Here is a 20,128-nt window from a genome sequence, read left to right as displayed (position 1 = left end):
ATGGAGTTGCATGGTTCAAGAAAATTAGTTATTCCCAAATGGAGGACAAAGAGGTTGGGACTCTCACTGACTCACTCAATGACACTCAATGGCAATGGCTTTACTGGGAGTGTGCCTTCAGTTTCAGTGTCCACTTGGAAATAAATGAAGACTGTCTTTGCATCATTTCCTAAATCCTCGCCTATTGTGTTAAGTAAGCTTCAAGGAGCATCTCTCCTCCCCGAAACCACACAGCACCTTCTGGCAGAACCTCTCAGGGAGCCACGAGGTCCCATGGATGATTATGCAAAATTTAGTAGAAGACTGATACCTTGTAGCTAATTCTCTTCCTGAATGCTCATGTTTTCAGCATGTATGAAAAAATATTGAATCTACTAAAGGTAACTTCAGCGATGACCTGAAAGCTTGCTTCTATCACCTTCACAATTATCACAGAATCATAGAAGCACAGAATTGTAAGGGCTGGAAGGGACCTTTAGAAACCACCCAGTCCAACTTCCCTGCTTCCTTACAGTGGGTCGCACAGGGAAGCGTCCAGGTGGGTCTTGATTATCTCTAAAGAAGGGGGCTCCACAACCTCTCTTCCCATGAGATCGTAGATAAGGTGTGTAACACAGCTGTGGAACAATACCTAGGACTGTTCAGGTGAGGGAGGATGAGATGGCTCTGATGGAAGAGCTGATTCACCACTAAGCAACCCCAGCTACCTGACTGAAATAGGGAATTCCACCCATAAAACCAGGAGGAGAGTCAGGCCCAGCTGAGTGATGGACCATTCTAAGCATCCAGGACGACTAGAACATGTGGGCCATGTTTTGTCTGAGTCCTGCACTCCTCACATGGGCAGAACCACCCAGATGTCTTACACATAACATGATCCCAGAACTGGGCTATGTGGGATTGGACCAGAAAAATCCCACTGTATTCAGGGAGGAATATATTCCAGAAGAACATGAAAAACACAGCGAGGTGAAGAGAAGGAATGGGAAAATGTGGCAAGGGAATCCAGAGGCTGCAAGAGGGAAACAGGGCTTCATCTGCAGGGTGCAAAGTCTGCATTCCCATGTCTGATAATAAGTTAATTTGAAAAGAGCACCTTAGAAAGCTTCTATAATATGTAGTGATTTCAGGCAGATAGGGACCGGGTAAGCCACAGCACCTTGTATCTGTGCACATACACTGAATTTAGGTAGATACAGTCACTCTGCCTGGCTTCTGTGGAATATGCCCTTCAACCCCACTTCTGATTTTACTGAAGATTTTATCATCAGTTTTTCTGTCTTTATTAGCAAAGAAGTAAATTGTTGTCTTTTAACATTTCTCAGCATAAACTTCTTGAAGATTTTATCCTGTTTGCAGAGATTCGGTGAAATGAAGATTTTTTTAGGTCAACATTTTCTTCTGGCAGACTGAGCCTGAAGTGCACTTTATTTCCCTTTAATTTAACAGCTCCAGCAGCTTTTCCAGTTAAATCGACTGTTCATTATTGAGCCCATTTATGAAGGGCTGTGCAGTGCAGTTTAATGAATCCCTGGCACAAAGCTCCCTTTCAGTGTAGGGAAAGAATAGCAGCCTATTTAGGTCCTGTAGGGCTGTATGTCAAAGGCTGCCTATAATACTTGTCAGGGAAGGGCAGAAATTCCCACTGATATAAGAATGTGCAAGAAATCAACTTGCACAACCAACTCGCAGATTACGACAGGATCAGGAAATGAGACAGTAAGTTTTGGATAGTGACACCTGTTTGGGCAGTGAGACTTTACCATACCTTCATAACCATATCGGTCTGTATAAGGGGGCAGGAAAAAAAAAGAATCCTCCCTTCCCTTCTGCAAAGATGTTCCTGCTTTCATGCTGCCTTCCTGATGCTGCGGTGAGAGGAAAAGGAATGCTGGAGAGTGGGGGCTTGGTTTGCCTTCTACCAGAGGAGGTTTGGTGGTAATGGGATGAAGCTTGGGATGCTTCTTGCTCATGTTCTTGGCATGGGATGTTTCCTGTGGGCTGGATTCTACTGCGCATCCCTGGGTCAGGACTCCACAAGCATCGAGAGGGCTTCTGCAAGTGCTTGCAGCTGACACTGTAAAGCTGGGCAAGGCTTACTGCTTTGCTCTGCCCAAGGCAACCTTTCCTGGCCTGCTCAGCCCGCAGGGGTAACAAACTGTTTCCTCACCAGAGGCCGACTGTGTGGCAAGGAGCTGGATCTGCTGTGCCAGCAGGCACCGTGCATCCCTGCCCCCCTTAAGCTTGGGCTGTCAGTGTGCTGCTGGAAAAAGCCAGCTCTGCTGCCTGCACAACCCTGGTTTAATTTTCAGAGTGGCCTGGAGGCACCAGGACATCTTCTCCAAGTACCTCCATGTTTGATCCCAGCTTGGAGATCAGTGCTTGCTGCTGTGCTTAGGCTGAGCAAGCGCAAGCAGAAGACAATCTTTGGCTCGCCTGGCCACTGGGCACGAGAGGTGTTTTGTGGGAATAACCAAACCGCTACTTCCTTGGAAGAAATGAGATCTCTGTGCAAGTTGTTACATCATGTGGCTTAGCAAATTTCCCTCCAGGCGCTGCCCAACTTGAGGTAATCAGCTCTGCTTGAGAGAACATGGAGAATAAGCATGTTTAATGCAATTATGAAGGCTTTCTAAAGCTCCAGACCTGGTCTAGAATATGTAAATTTGGCCGCCTAGCATGACTGAATGCAAACTTTGCTTTGCATGCCTGACAATTGTTTTAATGCTCTCCAATTTTTCGGAGGTAATAAAGTTTCCCACTAAGCCATCTCTGAGCTCTCAAAGCTGTTTAATTGAATGAATTCAGCCTTACAGAAGACAAGCCAGGGCTTTCAGCTTCTTTCTCTGAGCCACCGGATATTTAGCCACTCTGCATACAATGCCACCCCGCCTCATTAGCAAGCCCCTTTAGGGCCGCTGTGAAATGCTGCTGCAGTAATGCCGAAGCAGCTCCCAACCTGAGGACAGTTCAGATGCTGGGTCACGCTGGCCAGGTTAGGAACGGCCCCGAGCTGGGCAGATAGTGATGTCCTATTTTCCAGGCTTTGGTGCAATTTCAAAGGGTCTCAAAGCTGCCCAGTGGAGAATGCAGGGGATGTGTATGTTGTTCTTTACATTTCCCCATCAATGAGGGAGCTCAGAGCAGGCTGCAAAGCTTGACAGGGCTTGACGGACCGAGGGTAGCTAATCCGTGTCGGCTGTACTCGAGCTAAGCAGTTTAAATCCACCTCTTATGTTGCCATTCTTATGTGGAGAGATATACGTTTCCCATAGCTTGTCCTCTGAAACGGGGATCGATCCTCTCCATGCAGAGATTTTGGCTGCAGCCAAACCAGATTGGAAATACACCCTTGGAAACAATCTGAGTGTTCTAATTCTGTGCTGAAACTTGCTGTGAGCAAGCTGCTGCAGCGAGGTGCTGCGTGAGACACTGAGAAAATCAGCACTTTGGTTTTGTAGAGAATGCTGAGCCTTTTTTTTGTCACATGAAATATGTGCTTTCCTCTTTTCTCACTCCAATACTTGTTAGTTCTGCATTCAACCAGTGCTGGAAACCACAGTGGGTGAATTTGGCTGGACTTTCCTTTTTCCCACTAAGCACAGTCTGAGGAAGGAGCCTACCGCCCTTTTCTTCCACACTTCTGCTTTCTGGCTTTTCCATTCTGCTGCATTTCTAATGAATCGGTGCAGATGAAGGAAATTCATTTCAGTCAAAACCAGATATGCCTCTTTATTCATATGTGGACATACAAACCCATACAGACCCTTTCCCTCACCCTCAGCCGCCCTCCCCTGTCACAGCTCCATGCCGTTCCCTCGGGCCCTGTCGCTGTCACAGAGCTCAGAGCTGCCCTCCGCTCCCTGTGGGAGCTGCAGCCGCCATCAGGCCTCCCCTCAGCCTGCTCTGCTCTGGGCTGAGCACACCAGCAGCTCCTCACGCTCCTCGCGCTCAGACCCTTCCCCATCTTTCTCTGTAGCCTTCCTGTGCAGGGACCGCACCGCTTTGGTCCAGGTCGACGTGCACACGTGCTCCGAGGCAGCCAGCCGGTGCAGCGACCCGATTTTGGGGCACAGCGCTGCGGAGGCCCGCGCACCTGCCTCTCCGGGCCACGACCCACCCGCCCCCAGCGCCGTCCCCGCCCGCCCGGCCCCTCGCTGTCGGCGGGAGGCGGGGATGCCCGCGCCCGGCCCCGCGCTGGTCCCTCCTCCTCTCCCGCCCGCCGCTTTTTCCCCACCACCGCCGCCACCTCCGCCGCCCCGGTCCCGGTGCAGCCCTGCGGAGCTCGGCGCCGCGGCGCCCCGCCGCCGGCCATGGCCGTGCCCGCCGCGCTGCTCAGCCCGCACCACCTCCTCTCCTTCTGCTTCCCCGCCGGCGGCCTGCTGGGCTATGCCGACCTGGAGAAGGGCTACGAGGGAGGAGGAGGAGGAGGAGGCGGCGGCGAGGCGGGGGACTTTAAGGAAGCCACCCGGGACCTGCTGAGCTTCATCGACTCTGCCTCCAGCAACATCAAGCTGGCGCTGGACAAGCCGGTGAAATCCAAGCGGAAGGTGAACCACAGGAAATACCTGCAGAAGCAGATCAAGCGCTGCACCGGCATCATCGCCCCGCCGCCCGCCGCCCCGCCGCCCCCCGCCTGCCCCAAACCGCCGCCGCCGCCGCGCCGGGAGGGTTCGCAGGCGGGCAGCAGCCTGCAGAGCCGCAGCCTGGCCGCCCTCTTCGGCTCCCTGCAGCCGGGCCGGGGCTCGGCGGGCTCGGACGGCGGAGGGGCGGCGGGAGGCGGCCCGCGGAAGGTGCCGCTGCGGGACCGCAACCTGCCGCCCTCCTTCTTCACCGAGCCGGGCGCCAAGGAGACGGAGAAGGGAGGCGGGCCGGAGGCGGCCGAGTTCTTCGAGCTGCTGGGCCCCGACTACGGCGCGCTGCTGCCCGAGCACGCGGCCCCGCCGCAGGACGCCTTCCCCGCCGCCCGCCCGCCCGCCGAGCTGGGGCTGGAGCACGGGCTGTACGAGGCCGCGCCGCTGCCCGCCGCTCCGCACCCGCTGCTGGGCGGGCTGCCGTACCCCGAGCCGCCCTGGAGCCCGCCCGGGCCCTGCAGCCCCGCCAAGAAGGCGCCGGCCGCGGCGCTGCGCCCGCTGTACCCGGAGCCGGCCGCCGCCGGCGACGCCTTCGGTCCCTTCTTCCCCGAGTGCCCCCTGCCCGCCCCGCAGATGCCCTACGAGTATGGCGGCGGCTTCCACCGGGCGGCCTACACCGGGCTGTAGGGCGGGGCCGGCCCCGGGCCGCGGGGGACGAAGGAAGGGCGAGGGAGCGGCGCGGGGCCGCGGCCGGGACCCGCGGGGCGGCGAGGAGAGCTGGGCTCGCCCGCCTCGGGCAGGGGCGGGGCTGGCGGACCCCCAGAAGCGGCCCCGGCTCCCGCTGGAAGGGCACCGGCGTCGGGGGCGTCTCCGTGCGCCTCCTTCGGCCGCGTCGCTCCCATAAAACCGGCCCGTCCGATTCCTTCAGGTGTTTTTCTAGCGAGCGTTAGCGTGCGGTAGGGCTGCGTGCCAGTAGGCGGACGGGACGCGACGGACGCGTCCGAAGTGACATCGCGACCGCTTGTAAACGAGTTCGGTTTGGAAGTAAAACTCGAGTCAACGACCTCCGTGCCGTGCTGAGCGCCATCCCCAGCCTTGCGGGCGGCCCCGCTGGATTTGCAGCCGAGGACACAAAGCGGAGCGAGAAGGAAGCAAAAGCGAACCGACACAAACGCCGCTGCCGCAATGTGGGGTGCGCTGAAATCTGACGGTGTCTCGCAGGATCGCGCGAGCAGAATTTAAGTGACAGCGTCGGTTGTGGACAGAAGCGGACCACGGCTGTGCCATCCCTGCAGACGGCTGGATGTCTTTCAGGAATGTGTCAAAGCTCGGAAAGCAACGCGGCTCGCTCTCATTGTGTACAGGAGATTATTTGATAATCGTTTAAGTTATGTAAAAGAGTCTATGATAGGTCCTGTAAAAATAAAGCTACGCAGTAGATCTAAGAGCCGTGCTTCTTAGTGCTGTCGAAATGCAGCGTTGCAGTGTTTTTTTCACCGATTCTCCGTCTCTGTAAGGGTTTCTTGGCAGCAGTTAAGACGGGCGGTGCTTATTGTCTTTCCTAAATCTTTTGAAACGCTGTATTTTATCCGCAGCGCCCCGTGCTTGTTTTGCCTTCATTTGTACCGGCTGTTGCTTTAACTTGGTTGAAAGAAGGGAATGCTAATATGCTAGAAAGCCCGGGGTTGGAAATGGTTACAGTTATGAAAACAGATCAGAATGCTCTGAGGTCTCCCATTGAGATGCGGGTCTTAAAAGGCAGTCCTGCAGCTTGGCTCCCCGCCAGCCCCGAGCCCTGTTTGTTTTTGAAACGGGATTCACATACGGATAAGCCTGAGGTTTCCCTTCGGCGCTGATAAGTCCTCGTGTTGCCTTCTCACTTTTAAAAGTTAGGTGAAGAGTAAAGCCTTTTTTCTTCTCGTTCATTCAGCTGGATTTAAGCCTTAGGAGACTTAGGGTCAGGATCCGGAAATAACTCGTGAGATGATTTGTTTCTGAAATTGCCTTAATCTTACTTTTAAACAGTAAGAACTGTAAGGTAGATGTAACTTAAACCGCCTCTTTCCACCTTAAGTTTGCCAAGGTGTTGTGCAACTCTATGGAGATGAACCACGATGGATGAACGCATTGCTCCTGTGTCCAATTGCTGGGCCGAGCTGCACTCTGTAAAAGAAATATGCTTCTCAAGTTAATTTAAGCTTCACAGTGTGTGTGTGTGCACAGCAGTGGGCTGCCGGTCCAACCAAGGTGGCTACAAATCAGATTAATCCTGCATGGCCACTGCTTTGGGTGCTGGGCAGCATCCTGCCCTGCGAGCTCCGTGTTGCTGCCCTCGCTTTGGCACAGCTGCCTTGGGAGGTTGTGTGTCTGCATGTAGTCCAAGCACAGCTTATGGGTAACAGCGCTTTGGCCACACAAGGGCAGCTGTGGGGTGGTTTTTGTTGGAGAGGTTTTGTTGTTGTTGTTCAGTCACTGCTTCAAGCATGTGAATTTGTAGCATGGTTGGGTGCTGCTGGGAGCGTGTGAGCTCGATGGTGTTGCACTAACAGACCTCAGTGCCCAGCTCTATCACCTGAGCTGGGCGATGTGTATTTATCAGGGATCTCATCCTCAAGACCTTGTGACCGTCCCTGTCTGTCGGCTGCCTTGCAGATTTCAGTGGAATATTGCTCGAAAAAATATCTAATGGAGGTCTTCAGGAGCAGCCTCAAGGATCTGCTGCGTGGAGGCTGCAAACCTGAATGGTTCAGTTCCCCACAGGCCTCACTCACCCTTTTATTTTAAGTAGCAAACGGAGCTGTAGGTGTCCCTGCTCACTGCAGAGGAGTTGGACTAGATGGCTTTTGGGGGTCTCTTCCAGCTCAAATGATTCTATGACTCTATGAAGGAGAGATTTGACCTGAAGGTGCTTCTTGCTTTCAGGTGCTCTGCTGATAGTCCAGAGACCTGCGGTGCTCTGAAGGAGAGCATCATCCTTCTTGGGTCAGATCTTGTCTCAAAGCAGTGGGAGAAGGCTGTCAGTGGGCTGGGCCAGCTTAGAATCACTCAGAGGGGTTCCTCTTTGTGGACTTGACAGAAGTTGCAGCTCCAGGAGTCATAACAGTTCTCAAATGGGGATTTTCAGATTACCGGACCTTATGTTGGGAAAAAAAAAAAAAGTCAGTGTCCTTTGAAGCACTGCTGCATTTCTGCCAGAGGATGCACTGAGGAGTGCCTGCCATGGAGCTGCGCTGCTCCCAGCAGTTTGCCTGCAGCTGAGGCCAAACAGAGGCTCTCTGCCAGCCCTGGGAAGCATTGCCCTCTGCTCTGTGCACTGCACATCACAGCCCCTTGTTCACTTTTTAGTGAGGAAGCTTACCTGTCTTCGATGGTGTTTGATTGATAAATGACAAAGGGTTCACAATGAATAGCTACTGCTGCAGCTCAGTATTTTGTTACTTAAACAGCTTGCGTCTTGTTCAAAGCACCTTCAAGAAAACAGAAGGATTCTCTTATTGTTTGCATGGGCTCGCTAATTTTGAATGACCTGAGTTTAGGATTGCTCTAATACATTATGATCCTTGATAACAAGTCATAGAATCATTAAGGTTGGAACAAACCACTGAGATCAGCTAGTCCAACCATCAGCCCATCCCCACCGTGCCACCGACCACATCAGTGCCACATCTCCACAGTTCTTGAACGCCTCCAGGGACGGTGACTCCACCACCCCTCTGGGCACCCTGTGCCAATGCCTCACCACTCTGAGAAGAAATGTTACCAATAACCAGCTTGAACCTCCCCTGGCACAACTCAAGGCCACTCCCTCTTGTCCTATCACTGTTAGCTGAGGGCAGAAGCCAACACCCAACTCACCACAACCTCCTTTCAGGGCATGTAGAGCACTATCACTTCTGCCCTGAACCTCTTCTTCTCCAGCCTGAAAAGTCCCAGTTCCCTCAGCTGCTCCCCATAAGACTCGTGCTCCAGACCCCTCACAGCTTTGCTGCTCTTCTCTGGACATGCTCATCTTTGATGAGTTGATGTAGTTGTCAAACAAGGTTAGTAAGGAACATAATAAGTTTATTGTGAAGTCTGCTTGCTTTCTGTCTTTGCCAATAAACTGCATTTGTCAGTGGTGCAAAAACTGAAGGTCATTCTGCAATTATTGGCAGCAAGAGAGAAAAAGTAGCTCTGTATTGATGTGCAAGCAACAAAGGTGGATACAGGAATTGTTAATGCCTACAAGTCTGATTTTCTGAAGTAGGGGCTGAGAATGTCACTGCACTGGAGGGCAGGATTCCAACTTTGTACCAATGGGCTCTGGTGCTCCTGTTAGTGCATGTTTCATGTGCCAGGGTGTCTCTTGTTGGTTGTTTAAGACTGCTTTAGTCTTAGCTAATTGTTATTCAGTCTGTGGGCTCGGCTGAACAAATTCTGGCACATGCTGCTGCGGCAGATGAAGAGGTGACTGTCCCCATTTGCTGTGCTGCCTCTTGCCATAGGTGCCGTCCCTTAGCAGTGTGCACTGAGGGGAACTGCACCTCTGTGGGCTCCTGCCTGTGGTCGTTGCCCACATCCATCTTCACAGAGATGTTTGAAGTGAGCTGGAGGTCATTTGACTCAGCGCTGCCAGCCAAAGCTCAGCCAAGCATATTAGTTTGTGTGCTGGGACTGAGTTACAGGATGACAAGAAGAGAATACTGAACAATTACCTTTAGCTAGGGAATACTGCTGGGTTGTTGTTGTTGTTTTTTTGAGTAGAAGAGAAGCATAATTTTGCTCACCTTTATAAAAGTTATAGGACCATTTTTTAAGCCACAGATGTGCCTGCACAGCAGCTAAATTAATCTTTGATTTGATGTTGCCAAGACACTCTTCAAATGTAAAGAATCCTTTCTGAAGCGGTCTGGAATGAAGGATGGCAGCACAGAAGCCGGTGGCCCAGGTTGTTTTGTCTTCCACGTTTCCTTAACTGTGACCTTAATATGCCGTTACGAGGTAAAGAACGAGTTTGTATGAACTGATCCTCTTGATCCCTGCAATATTGATATGTAGTGGACATGGCCCTTTCTGCAAGCAGACGTCCAGACCTGATGGTGAAGAACTTGAGCCTGTGCTGGACGCGTTCTGGTCTGTAATGTAGCTGGGATAATGCTTCAGGTTGGCCTTGAGTCCTGGAACCTCCCTTGGTATGGCATCCATTGGAACAACTCCTTCCCCTCCCATGTCTCTTATATGTTCAACTCATAAGTGATCTGGATGTTCTTTTCTTCAAACATAATCATAGAATATCTCATGGATCATTGGGTCCAACTGCTGGCTGCACACAGGACCATTCCAATCCCAAACCCAATGTCTGACAGCACTGTCCAAACACCCACTGAGCTCCAGCAGCTCGGGCTGTGCTCACAGCCCTGGGCAGGCTGTTCCATGCCCACCACCCTCTGGTTCAGACCCTTTCCCTCACCCCCAGCTGCCCTCCCCATGCCATTCCCTCTGGTTATACAAACAACCTGGATGACTGAGTTGAGCAGGGCAAATCTTGTTTGAATATTACCAGTCAGTGTTGGAAGAGTGTGGTCAAATCTCCTCCCTTCTTTCAGATCCAGTTCCCTGTCATTGGTTCATCAGTTAAATTCGTTAGCTCTGGAGTAAACACGTCTTTTGTTCTCAATATACAAAAAGCAAAGATAGGCAAAATTTGGTGTCAATTATGAATAAAAGTGAAATTCCATCCTCCTGCCACCATTTCTCATCAGCAGGTAACTAACATGGAATCTTTTTTAGCATAGTAACGCTTCACAGTTCAACTAGGCTTTAAGGATTAGCCATAATTGCTTCTGTGCACTCAAATAATTGAATATAAATCAATTACCACCATTTTAGGTATTTTAACAGCCAAGCCTGCTCTACAAAGAAAAACCTTTCTTTCCTGTCTAATAGCCAGACCTTCAGCTTCTTTGTTTATCCTCCTATCTGGGACAAGTGATTCAAAGTCAGTCATTAATTAGTGATTTTATCAAGATTTTCCTCTCAGGACTGGAAGGTCAGCACACCCTTGAAGTGCTAGCAAAGCAAATGTCTCTGATTCACACATGAAGTGTGAGGAAGAAGCCTCATAAAATGACTTTAAGAACAGAGGTTTAATTTGGGGCGACAGCTTTAGGAACATGCCAAGCACCAACGTGATGGTTGGGTAGCTTGAATTTCATCTTAAAAGACTTCAATCCACATTTCTTTAAAGGTTAGATGAGCCCCACAGGCACAGAGCCAGCTGACAAACACCAGGCACAAGGTCTGAAGTAAAAGGAGCACCGAAGGAGCACGGCTCTGAGCTTGATGCCATTTATTTGTGCTGCGTTGCTCAGGGACCCTTTGCTCAGCTGAGTGGTGGGCTGGCTCCTGGGTGCTGGGGAGCAGCTGCTGCTGCTGGCTCGGCTGATGGATGGCCACTGTACTGGAAGGAAGAGTATGTCATCTTATGGGGCAAACTACTTGACTAATCCAGGCCAGTGGACGCAATGTTGTTAAGCAGGAGTGAGGGAACAAAGGGAACAAAAGGGTTTTTCCTGCAGTGGTCCTTTGGATAGCAATCAATTGCTAGGCTTAGCATCACGTTAGGATGCTGCAGCAATCCTTGAAATAGGTATCAACACTGCCACATTCCTGTATTTGTGCCGTTTTTATCACTGGTTTCAAGTCAGAGCATTATTTTTCAAAGAAAGAGAAAAGGAAGAACTGAGGGATAGAGGATTTGTTCTGTTGCTGTTAGAAAAAAGGGGAACAGAGAAATCCAAAGTGATCTGCTACAGATACCCTTGCTTTAGATTAGAGCACAGAACACAAACAGCCAGCAGCTTCAAGTCCCCTGGTATTCAGCTTGTGTTTTTCTCTGACTGATCGGATCTGCTGTACCAGTTAATGCATCCCATGGAGCAGCCACACAGCAAGTTCAGGTTTTGAAGGAGCTTCACTGTACAGGAGTTTGTTCTTATCCAGGAAGAAGCACTCAATGCCACCGCTTAAATCTGAGACAATGTGATGTACTGCTCCCAGTCCGTCTCAACGAGAAAAACACTGCTGTTAGAAGTCCTCTACAGCCCTCAAGTGGTTCCCTGTGAGCCCTGCACACCCAACGATCCACTGCAAATGGTCAAACCAGAGCTATTCATTTTTCTCTACTGCAGTACTCATTTGGCCCCATTTTCCACCTGTGACTGTGCCACCATATACGAAAACTGGTTTGTAGCAAACATACACAAATAGTGCAGCTTCTGTGGTATCTGCTTCATAAAAGAGGCCGTGTCATACAGAGATGCAAAGACGAGAGGGGACCCTATAGCAACACCCCCCTGTTTCTAAGAAGATGCTTCATGACTGATCCAGGTGTGCCATGGTGCACAGTGGATGGACTACAGAGGACAGGCACAGGGAAGGTTCAGAGCTGCTGTCAGGAAAGCTTTTCTGCCCTTAGGACAGGCCAGCACTGTAACTGGGTGGCTACAGAGAGCATGGGGTCTCTGTCCTTGGAGGTTTTGAAGAGCTGATGGACACAACCTGAGCTCTGCCCTGGTCTCAGAACTGATGTTGCTCTGAGCCCTGTTCTTCTCAGAGCAGAAGAGGTGGCTCTACTGCAGCTGCAGAGAACCACAAAGCATCCGTGGCTGCCTGCTGTGGGCTTCTGCAGCATTTCAGACCTGCCTGTGCACTGCTGGAGGGGCGGGAGAGCAGTGGGAATGTACGGCAATGGCAACTGATGGGACACATGTCAGGACCTGTGATGGTGTCCCCCCCAACTCCCCCACCTTATGCCCCCAACTCCCTGCTGTGGCCTGGCCTTGCACACAGGGCCATGCACTGAGACACAGCAACAGTACTGATAACGCTCTCACAAAGACAGATTAGCAGCCACAAATCTGCCTCATGCTACGGGGCTGAAAGAACTCAGCAGACACCTGTTTCAACAGCTAGGAGCCAACTGAGCATGCACCTAAAAAACACGTATGACTATGAGTCAGTTACCTTACCCCATAAACAAAGAGCAGCACAGGGGGCCCCTGAGCTGGCAGTGAGTTGCATGATAGCATTCCCCCATGAGCAGGGATGCCTCTTGAGTTTTTGCACCTGTGGATACTTAAACCTTAATGCCATGATGCCTTCCTGATACAGATCCTCAATAAGTGACTAATTCACCGAGATCACATCTTAGACTGATGGTAAACTTTGTCATCTTGGATTGATTGTGCACATGCAATCCCTTAGGCATACACCTGCTGTCACAGCAGGTCCAGAATCACAGAATCACAGAATCGTAGGGGTTGGAAGGGATCTCAAGAGATCATCGAGTCCAGAGCGCTGGAGAACCTCTCCTATGAGAAAAGATTGAGGGAACTGGGCTTCTTCAGCCTGGAGAGGGGAAGACCAGGTTGGATGGACCTTGGCCAACCTGATCTGGTGGGTGGCAACCAGCCCAAAGCATGGGGATGGAGCTTTAAGTTTCCTCTCAAACCAAACCATTCCTATGGTTCTTTGATTCTCTGACAGGATGGGGCCTGGCAGGGCACAGGGAAACAGTGCCTTCTGCCAGCAGGAGACAAAATTGAGTCTATTGCCTATGCTGGTAATTATGGACTTCTGCTGGACAGAGAAGGGTTTTCTCTTCCATGATCATCCCTTTCCTCGTGGCTCTGGCAGTTGGGCAAGCGGCCTCTGGGGACAGATCTCTGGCCCCAAGGCTCAGACACTTGCTAAGAATGTGGGCAGCTGTAATGTCCAAGTGAGGTGGGATGGCAGGAGGCTCCTTGAGGGGATGGTTTAGGCCTGGAGTTTGGACAGAATCCTTACTGCCCCCTGGGCACCTGAGCCATCAGATTGCTTCGGGCAGTGGTGGAAGAGACTTCAGAGACATCATTTTTTCACATTAGGCAGGGATTTACCAGGTGAAGGTGCTCACTGAGCAGCTTCTGCTGCTTCTAAGGATGGGTTAATGCTAAGGCCAGCAAGCTCTACCCGTGGGAAGTTTTCTGCCTGAGCAGCCCAACCATGTAGTGCCTTTGCTGGCAAGAGAATCCCGTCCTGGCCAAGCTCTCACCCAGGGCTGCCCTCTCATAGAGGCCAAGGACCATGGATTCAGCCACATCTGGCAGAAAAATGCCTTCTCACGGAGTATTTCAGGCTGTGCCATCTTTCCCAAGGACAGAGGTTTGGTGCTGCAGCCCCTGGCTGCCTGGCAGGCACTTGGAGGAGCGGGAGGGGAGGGGTCCCTCAGACTCTGGGTACACTGTGGAGAAGATGGGAGCAGCAGGGATAGAGGAAGACAATGAGAGAACAAGGAACACAAGAGCTGGCTCCTGGCTGTGCCTGTACACACAGCTGTTGCTGTACCTATATAATTGCCTTATCAACCTGCAACTTTTCTCACTGTTACCCATCTGATTCTCTCACCCACTCCACTGCAAGGGAATAGGTGAGCAGCTGTGTGGGTCATCTGCTGGGGCTGACTGACCACAGATGGTGACATCATTCCTGGCTGACCAAAGTTCTCGAAAATACAGCAGTGCTCTGTGAGATTCTTCTTTTTGGTAAGAAGTCATCAAGCATCTCTTGTTGAGAAAATGAGCCACGTGACCACTTTGTGCCTCTGACCTTCCCTGGAAGATTCTGCTTCCTCTTGTGCCTGCCGTTGTACAGCCTAAATGTAGTGTTTTCAAATCTGGAGAGGGAACACCAGCATTCGTGGTGTCTGTGGGGCTTTAAATGATGGCAAAAGCTGCAGTGCAGACTGGGATGGACTGGAAGCATAGCCTCTCTCTCTCTCATCAGGGTACTGACTTCCCAGTGTGGACTCTATTTTGCCCCCTCTTGATATGCTCCCACAAAGAAAAAGCAGTGACAAATAATAAAAAAAAAAGTACTTTGATTCAATTATTTTTATAATCCCACAAGCCTAATATTCATTTATATCAGCAGTGATGTGGACCATGGGAACCGATGGAAAAAATGAGGAAACAGTTCTCACAACCACTTATACATCTTGTGTCTGCATGGCTGCAGCAGGCCACGTGTAATCATCCATAACGAAGGAATCGTAATCAGGACTATAAACAAGCTGTTTCACAAAGGCTTCTTTGTCTGCTGGCTCAGGGTACCAAGAAGCAAGACCGTGCTTGTAGGCCCAGTTAACAATCTGCAAAAAGACAAGCAGTGTGAGCTGATGAAATAACACTGACACATCACGAAGTTGAAACCAACTACAGTTCAGCCCTGGTTGCATCATCCAACTTTATTTTTTTCCCCCTTCAAAATCATATCCTGTTTTGCTTATTATTTTTTTGACCCACAAGCTGGCTGCACTTCATCCCTTGGGAATGCAAGCTGCTTGCAGCTCCTGTGTTGTGCAACTGAGGAAGGTGAGCAGCCCTTCAACCACCTCCACTTGTACTCTCAAGCTCCCAAGTTACAATATGCATCCTCAGTAACTCCTAGCAGGCCAATGTGATTCTCAGTGGGTGTCCCCTGAATGGGAGTTATAAATTTGATGTACACAGAGCACAAATCCCATCATTAGATAACAAGCCTAGATCTGAACGAATATTTAGGTGCTTAGGTCTCTATCAAATTCAAAAGGAGTTGCCAGAATCTTCTGGCAACTTGCTTCATGTTTGATGTCAATCCTAAACCTGATTTTTCAAGTGCTGAGAAGTCTCACAGCTCCAAGCAAAGAAGGAGATATTTGAGAACTGTGAGGCATCCAGAATCAAGAGGTACTTTTCAAATGTGGGTTTTAATGAAAGAAGAGATCAAAGCAGTAATTCTGTCTGGAAGAATTCCTGAGAAACATTGCTTTAGGCTACAGAATAAGATGGATTAAAGAAAACACAAAACAATAACAGTGCCAGGGCTGGTCCTGCCCTCTTTATCACAGTGAAAATAAATGAGCACTTACTTTGACAGCGATTTTGAAAGATACCTCTCTGATGCTGTTCAAGGGGGGATAGAGTCTTCCCTCTGCAAGATTCTGCTCTGTCACCTCAGCAGCAATAGACTAGAAACAAGAGGAAGGCAGGTTATAGAGGTGGTCTCAAGCATGTGCCACTTTTGTTAGGATTATACAAGACATGGTTGAAACCTAAGCAGCAAAGGAGCTGGGGCTGGAACATAACCTGCAGGAACATAACCTGCAAAACTATTCAAAATACATGTGTTATGCACTTCAGTATAGACTTAAAACTGGAGCCCAGGATGATGGAAATGCTGTGCCTGGGCAGGTAATAAACAGAATCACAGACTGATTGAGATCAGAAGATGGGTCTGCGGAGGCCATCTGCTCCAACCCCTCCTTCAGCAGGGATACCCAGGGCAGAGTGCCCAGCACTGTGTCCCAGTGGCTTTTGGAGATCTTCAAGGAGAGACTCCCTGGGTAAAGCTCCTAAAAAGGGGCGCAGCTGTGGGGATGGCGTGTGGATAATGCAATGAGGGGAACCTTATTGTCACTTGTAGATGCAAGATGCAAGGAAGCATGAACTTTTTTGAGACTAGGAACAGCTATGGCTTTTTTTCTGATGCTGTGCAATTTCCCCAGGCCGATTTCTCGAATTGCCCTCAAATAGGTGCATGTGCCCCTTATAGCTTTTTTAAAAAGTGGTCATTAGCCCGTTGGAAACCTGTGCTGTGATGAGGAAGATGTCATCAGAGATGTGCCGGACTCCACAGGCTATGACTCCCAGCGCCACTCCTGGGAAGACGTAGGCATTGTTTCCTTGGCCAGGGAAGAAGGTCTGACCATTGGGCAGGGTAACCTTTGAGAATGGACTCCCACTGGCAAATATTCCCCGGCCCTGAACAAAGAGAGAGAAAGACGCATGAAAATTCAGAAGGGCCATTTTATATTTCTGCTGCTCCCCATGGTGTGTACTCAAGAAAACTCCAGCGATCAGGTAGACAAATCTGTAGGAAAGCCATCCCTCGCCATTGATACTTAGGAAGGTCTGGTCCCAGAGCCACACATAAAGTCATGAACGAGGCCACTGAGCACTGAGCAGGTGTTTGCACTGCCCAACTTCTCTGCAGTTGCTGAGAAAGTGTCTTTCGTCCTATTGCTATCAACCATATATGGAGTAGAGGGATTTATGTATGGGGTGAAGATCTGGGGGCTGTGTAACTACCCCAGCCAGCAGCACTGAGACAAAGAAGCAGCAGGTGGCAGTGGGGGCATAGGGGAGAATGAGACAAGGCCTTCTATCTCACCCCAAATCAATTATTGTGACAGCTCTTCAGTGCTACTGAGCATGAGTTGGCTGACAGAGCTGTTACACAAACAGATATGGTGGCAAAGTGCAGGGGACAGTAGTCTGAGGGACAAGGGCATCTCAGACAGCTTTATAGGCTCACAATGTGTAGGCTCACAATGTAATTCAGGCTGATGGGGACACTAAGGATATCTATAGTCCAAACTTATGGCAGGGTCAGCTGTGAGGTTGGAATAGTGCTCAGGGCTTTATCCAGCCTGGAGCTGAAAATCTGCAAGGACACAGACTACGTGAGCTCTCTGCCCCCTGCTCCTTCTCCTCACAGTCTGAACGTTTTTCTTTATGACCAGCTTGAATCTCTCTTTGTTCTCCTTATACCTACTGCCACTTGTCCTCCCACCATGCCCCCTATGGTCTCCTTGGTACAGCCATATCAGCAGCATGCCTGGAGCACCCATCCTGTGCTGTGACCTGGTACCTCAGTGAGGCGATAGCACTGCTCTGCTGTGCACTCTGCTTTACTCGTGGGGTTGCTCAGGGCAAACACGATGGGCCTCTCGTTGAAAGCTGCCATGTCCTTCAAAATCTTCTCAGTGAAAGCTCCTGCAATGGCTGCGACACCTAAAACAACAGCAGCAGAGTGAGCTGGTGCTTTCTGACATCAGAGCATTGGACCGATCCCTCCTGAATGCCTCTTATACTTAATGAACCATGGGAGAGAGCCAGGATCCATTTCTAGAGATGCAGGTGCAAATGTTTCTTTGTTATGTTCTGAAGAAATCAAAAGCCTGTCTCAAACTGAAGCCCCTTTGCTCCTCCAGGTAGGGAAGTGGAGGCAGTGCTTGGGCTCAGTGCTTTGCCTCACAAAGTCCTGCCTGAGCTGCCTGTTGTCCTCATCCTGCCCTGCTTGCCTGGGCCCCAGATTCTGATGCAGTGGCACCTCCATTTGCAGCCCATCTGGGAGGGCTTTTACAGAGGGGAAGACTCCATCCCACGGCTGAAGGGAACGATGTGGAGAATTCAACTATGGGCAAAAGAAACCCAATAACTTATTGCATTTTGACTCTGAGAACAAAAGGAGGCCCTGGAAGAAAGATAGGAACTCTCCTAAAAATTGAACCAACATGAAAAGGTCGTGTTAAGGGAACTCCACCTATAATTGCTGTCGGCTTCACTTTCTGCACAACCTCTTCTAGTGTGTTCACACTGGGATGGTCCTGGGCAAACATTTCTTTCTCGTGGTTCAGATGGCTCCTGCCCTGCAAGGGAAAAAAAGGAATCGAACTTTAGGGTTTGGCAATAGGTAGAAAGATAACGGAGTAACTCACCAGTTCATTTCACCTTCCTGCCCTTCTTCTAAGTAGGGATGGGGGCAGGTGCCCCAAGGACATGGGTTAGTGGGCATGGTGATGATGGGTTGATGGTTGGACAAGATGATCTTAGTGGTCTTTTCCAATCTTAATGACTCTATGAAGAGCCAGGGAGGGCAGAGCAGGGCTGGTCCAGGCTGGATCACCAAGCTGTTGTGATGTCCCATATAAGTGACATGCACAACTTCCAGCATTACTTGAGTTTGATGCCACTGAGACATCATCCTACAACTTCAGAGGTCTATACCAAAGTGCTGCCTTTGGGACAGCCAGTGCTGCTCATGCTGTTACCATGAGATCCAGCTCTCTGAGCAGGAACAGCTCTGCTGACACCCGTGAAACCACAGCCTTTGTGCCAGAGCTGAGCAGGGTTCAAGGTGTCTGCCTGCTCTGGCCTCTCTTTAACTTGCAGGAGGTGCTGAGGAAGTGGAGGATAGCTTTGGAGATGAATTTACCTTGACTATCAGTCCCTTGGAGTCCACCATCCATATTTTTTTGATGGCATCTGCTCGTGAAATTCCTTCCTTCTCCATGGCCATGAGGATGAGGTGAGCTATGCCCATCGCAGCCTGGAATACAGTAAATAATCATTTAATTGCGGTATCAGCATCTTATGGGAGAAGATTTTAAACAAAAGATGTGTTGGGTCATCCCCCAGCACCACTTAGAGCAGGGAAAATTTCTGCTCTTGTACATATTGTCCATAGGCCTGCAGGTGGGAAACTGCTGAGCTAGGAGCTGAACCAAGTGCACAGTCCAAGCTTTAGGTTTTTCTTCCTCCTCTCTCTTTGTGCAAAGCACCAGACAGGCACTCTGACTTATGCTCTGGAGGCAGTGCAACTGACTGCATAAATTGAGGTCATGTTCTTACAGTTCTTTAAGTCTAACTCCTTTTGACTAAGTCGTTCAAGAGGGTCTGTATTACCTTAAATACAAACCCTGAGGGCCCAAGCCAGCCTCATGGTGCCTCATAAGGGATTTCCCTTGGAGTACTTAAAGTCCTGTTGACACATGGGCAGCCTTGCAGCATCCATACCACTTGAATGCTGACAACTTCTGTGCAGCATCGAAGTCCACCAGTGGGCCCACTCCTGACCAGTGACAAAAATCCTGTTTCTCTGCTTTGTCTTTGGGAAGCCAAACCTTGTAGGGTGTTCCCTGGTTAACTTTATTTCTCACTTAATTTTAATTAGATGGTATTTAGGAGCAAACTCAAGAACATCCTTACCTCTCCAGCTCCCTGGAAGACAAACTTATGGTCGGAGAGCTTGTTCTTTGTGATCCTTAAAGCTGCAAAGAGGCCAGCGACTGCAACAGAAGCAGTGCCTGAAAAGAGAAAACTGTGAGGGTCATCTTGGCGAAGGATTCCCCATCCTACTGACAGAACCATAGAATGTTTTGAGTTGGAAGGGACCTCAAGGATCATCAAGCTCCAACATCAAGCAGGCAGGGCCACCAACCTCCACATTTAATACTAGTCCACACTGCCCAGAGCCCCATCCAACCTGGCCCTGAACACCTCCAGGGATGATACTGATAGCTGTTACAAGCCTTGTGGAAGGAACTGTGCTCTTAAATCTCTGGGTGTTTGGCATTATTTTCTATCTGAGACTCAGTGTCTCTTTGACTCTGGGAAACCAGTATTCTCCTGCCCTGCAGATGTCTTCTGAGCATTAGCATTTCCAAGTAGCAGTGTTCACGTGTAGTGTTAATCTAATGTCCTATCCCAGGTGAAGGCACAACAAGAATTCAAGTAAGGCACAGGCTAGTGAGACTTCAGGCACTGCTGGTGCCTTTCAGGCTAAGAAACCTGCTTTCACCGGTCTTCCAGTGTTTCCTATTATCCTGGCCATTTAATCAGGTTTTTAATCAGCCAGCAGCTGGGAGCAAAAGGAGAGCAGCTCAGGAGCAAAGCATGACCGTGAGCAGTGAAACCAGCAGATGGTGCTGCTGC

At 50.1% G+C, this 20,128-nt stretch overlaps 2 protein-coding genes across 4 annotated transcripts in view; one reads left to right on the top strand and one right to left on the bottom strand.

Annotated features, from left to right (window-relative positions):
- The first annotated feature begins 4,254 nt into the window (after nucleotides 1-4,254).
- Nucleotides 4,255-6,027, top strand: FAM181B (family with sequence similarity 181 member B). The gene has a single exon (XM_048940266.1). It carries the CDS (start codon nucleotides 4,314-4,316, stop codon nucleotides 5,259-5,261), a length of 948 nt encoding a protein of 315 aa, XP_048796223.1. The 5' UTR covers nucleotides 4,255-4,313; the 3' UTR covers nucleotides 5,262-6,027.
- Nucleotides 6,028-6,145: 118 nt separating this feature from the next.
- ME3 (malic enzyme 3) overlaps nucleotides 6,146-20,128 on the bottom strand; it is a 120,664-nt gene continuing 106,681 nt past the window's right edge. For 2 of the 3 annotated variants that reach the window (XM_048940116.1, XM_048940129.1), the window contains exons 9-15: nucleotides 19,403-19,500; nucleotides 18,630-18,743; nucleotides 17,958-18,063; nucleotides 17,283-17,425; nucleotides 16,220-16,393; nucleotides 15,502-15,600; nucleotides 6,146-14,742 (exon numbers count right to left, since the gene is read on the bottom strand). In XM_048940116.1, coding sequence (XP_048796073.1) covers nucleotides 14,581-14,742; nucleotides 15,502-15,600; nucleotides 16,220-16,393; nucleotides 17,283-17,425; nucleotides 17,958-18,063; nucleotides 18,630-18,743; nucleotides 19,403-19,500 — 896 coding nt within the window. In that variant the 3' untranslated portion in view covers nucleotides 6,146-14,580. The remainder of the gene's footprint in view (nucleotides 14,743-15,501; nucleotides 15,601-16,219; nucleotides 16,394-17,282; nucleotides 17,426-17,957; nucleotides 18,064-18,629; nucleotides 18,744-19,402; nucleotides 19,501-20,128) is intronic. The other variant, XR_007375929.1, reaches the window with a different exon arrangement.

Source organism: Lagopus muta, chromosome 1 (assembly GCF_023343835.1).
Source record: "Lagopus muta isolate bLagMut1 chromosome 1, bLagMut1 primary, whole genome shotgun sequence".
Lineage (NCBI taxonomy): Eukaryota > Metazoa > Chordata > Aves > Galliformes > Phasianidae > Lagopus > Lagopus muta.
This window is presented reverse-complemented; position numbering and strand designations above follow the sequence as displayed.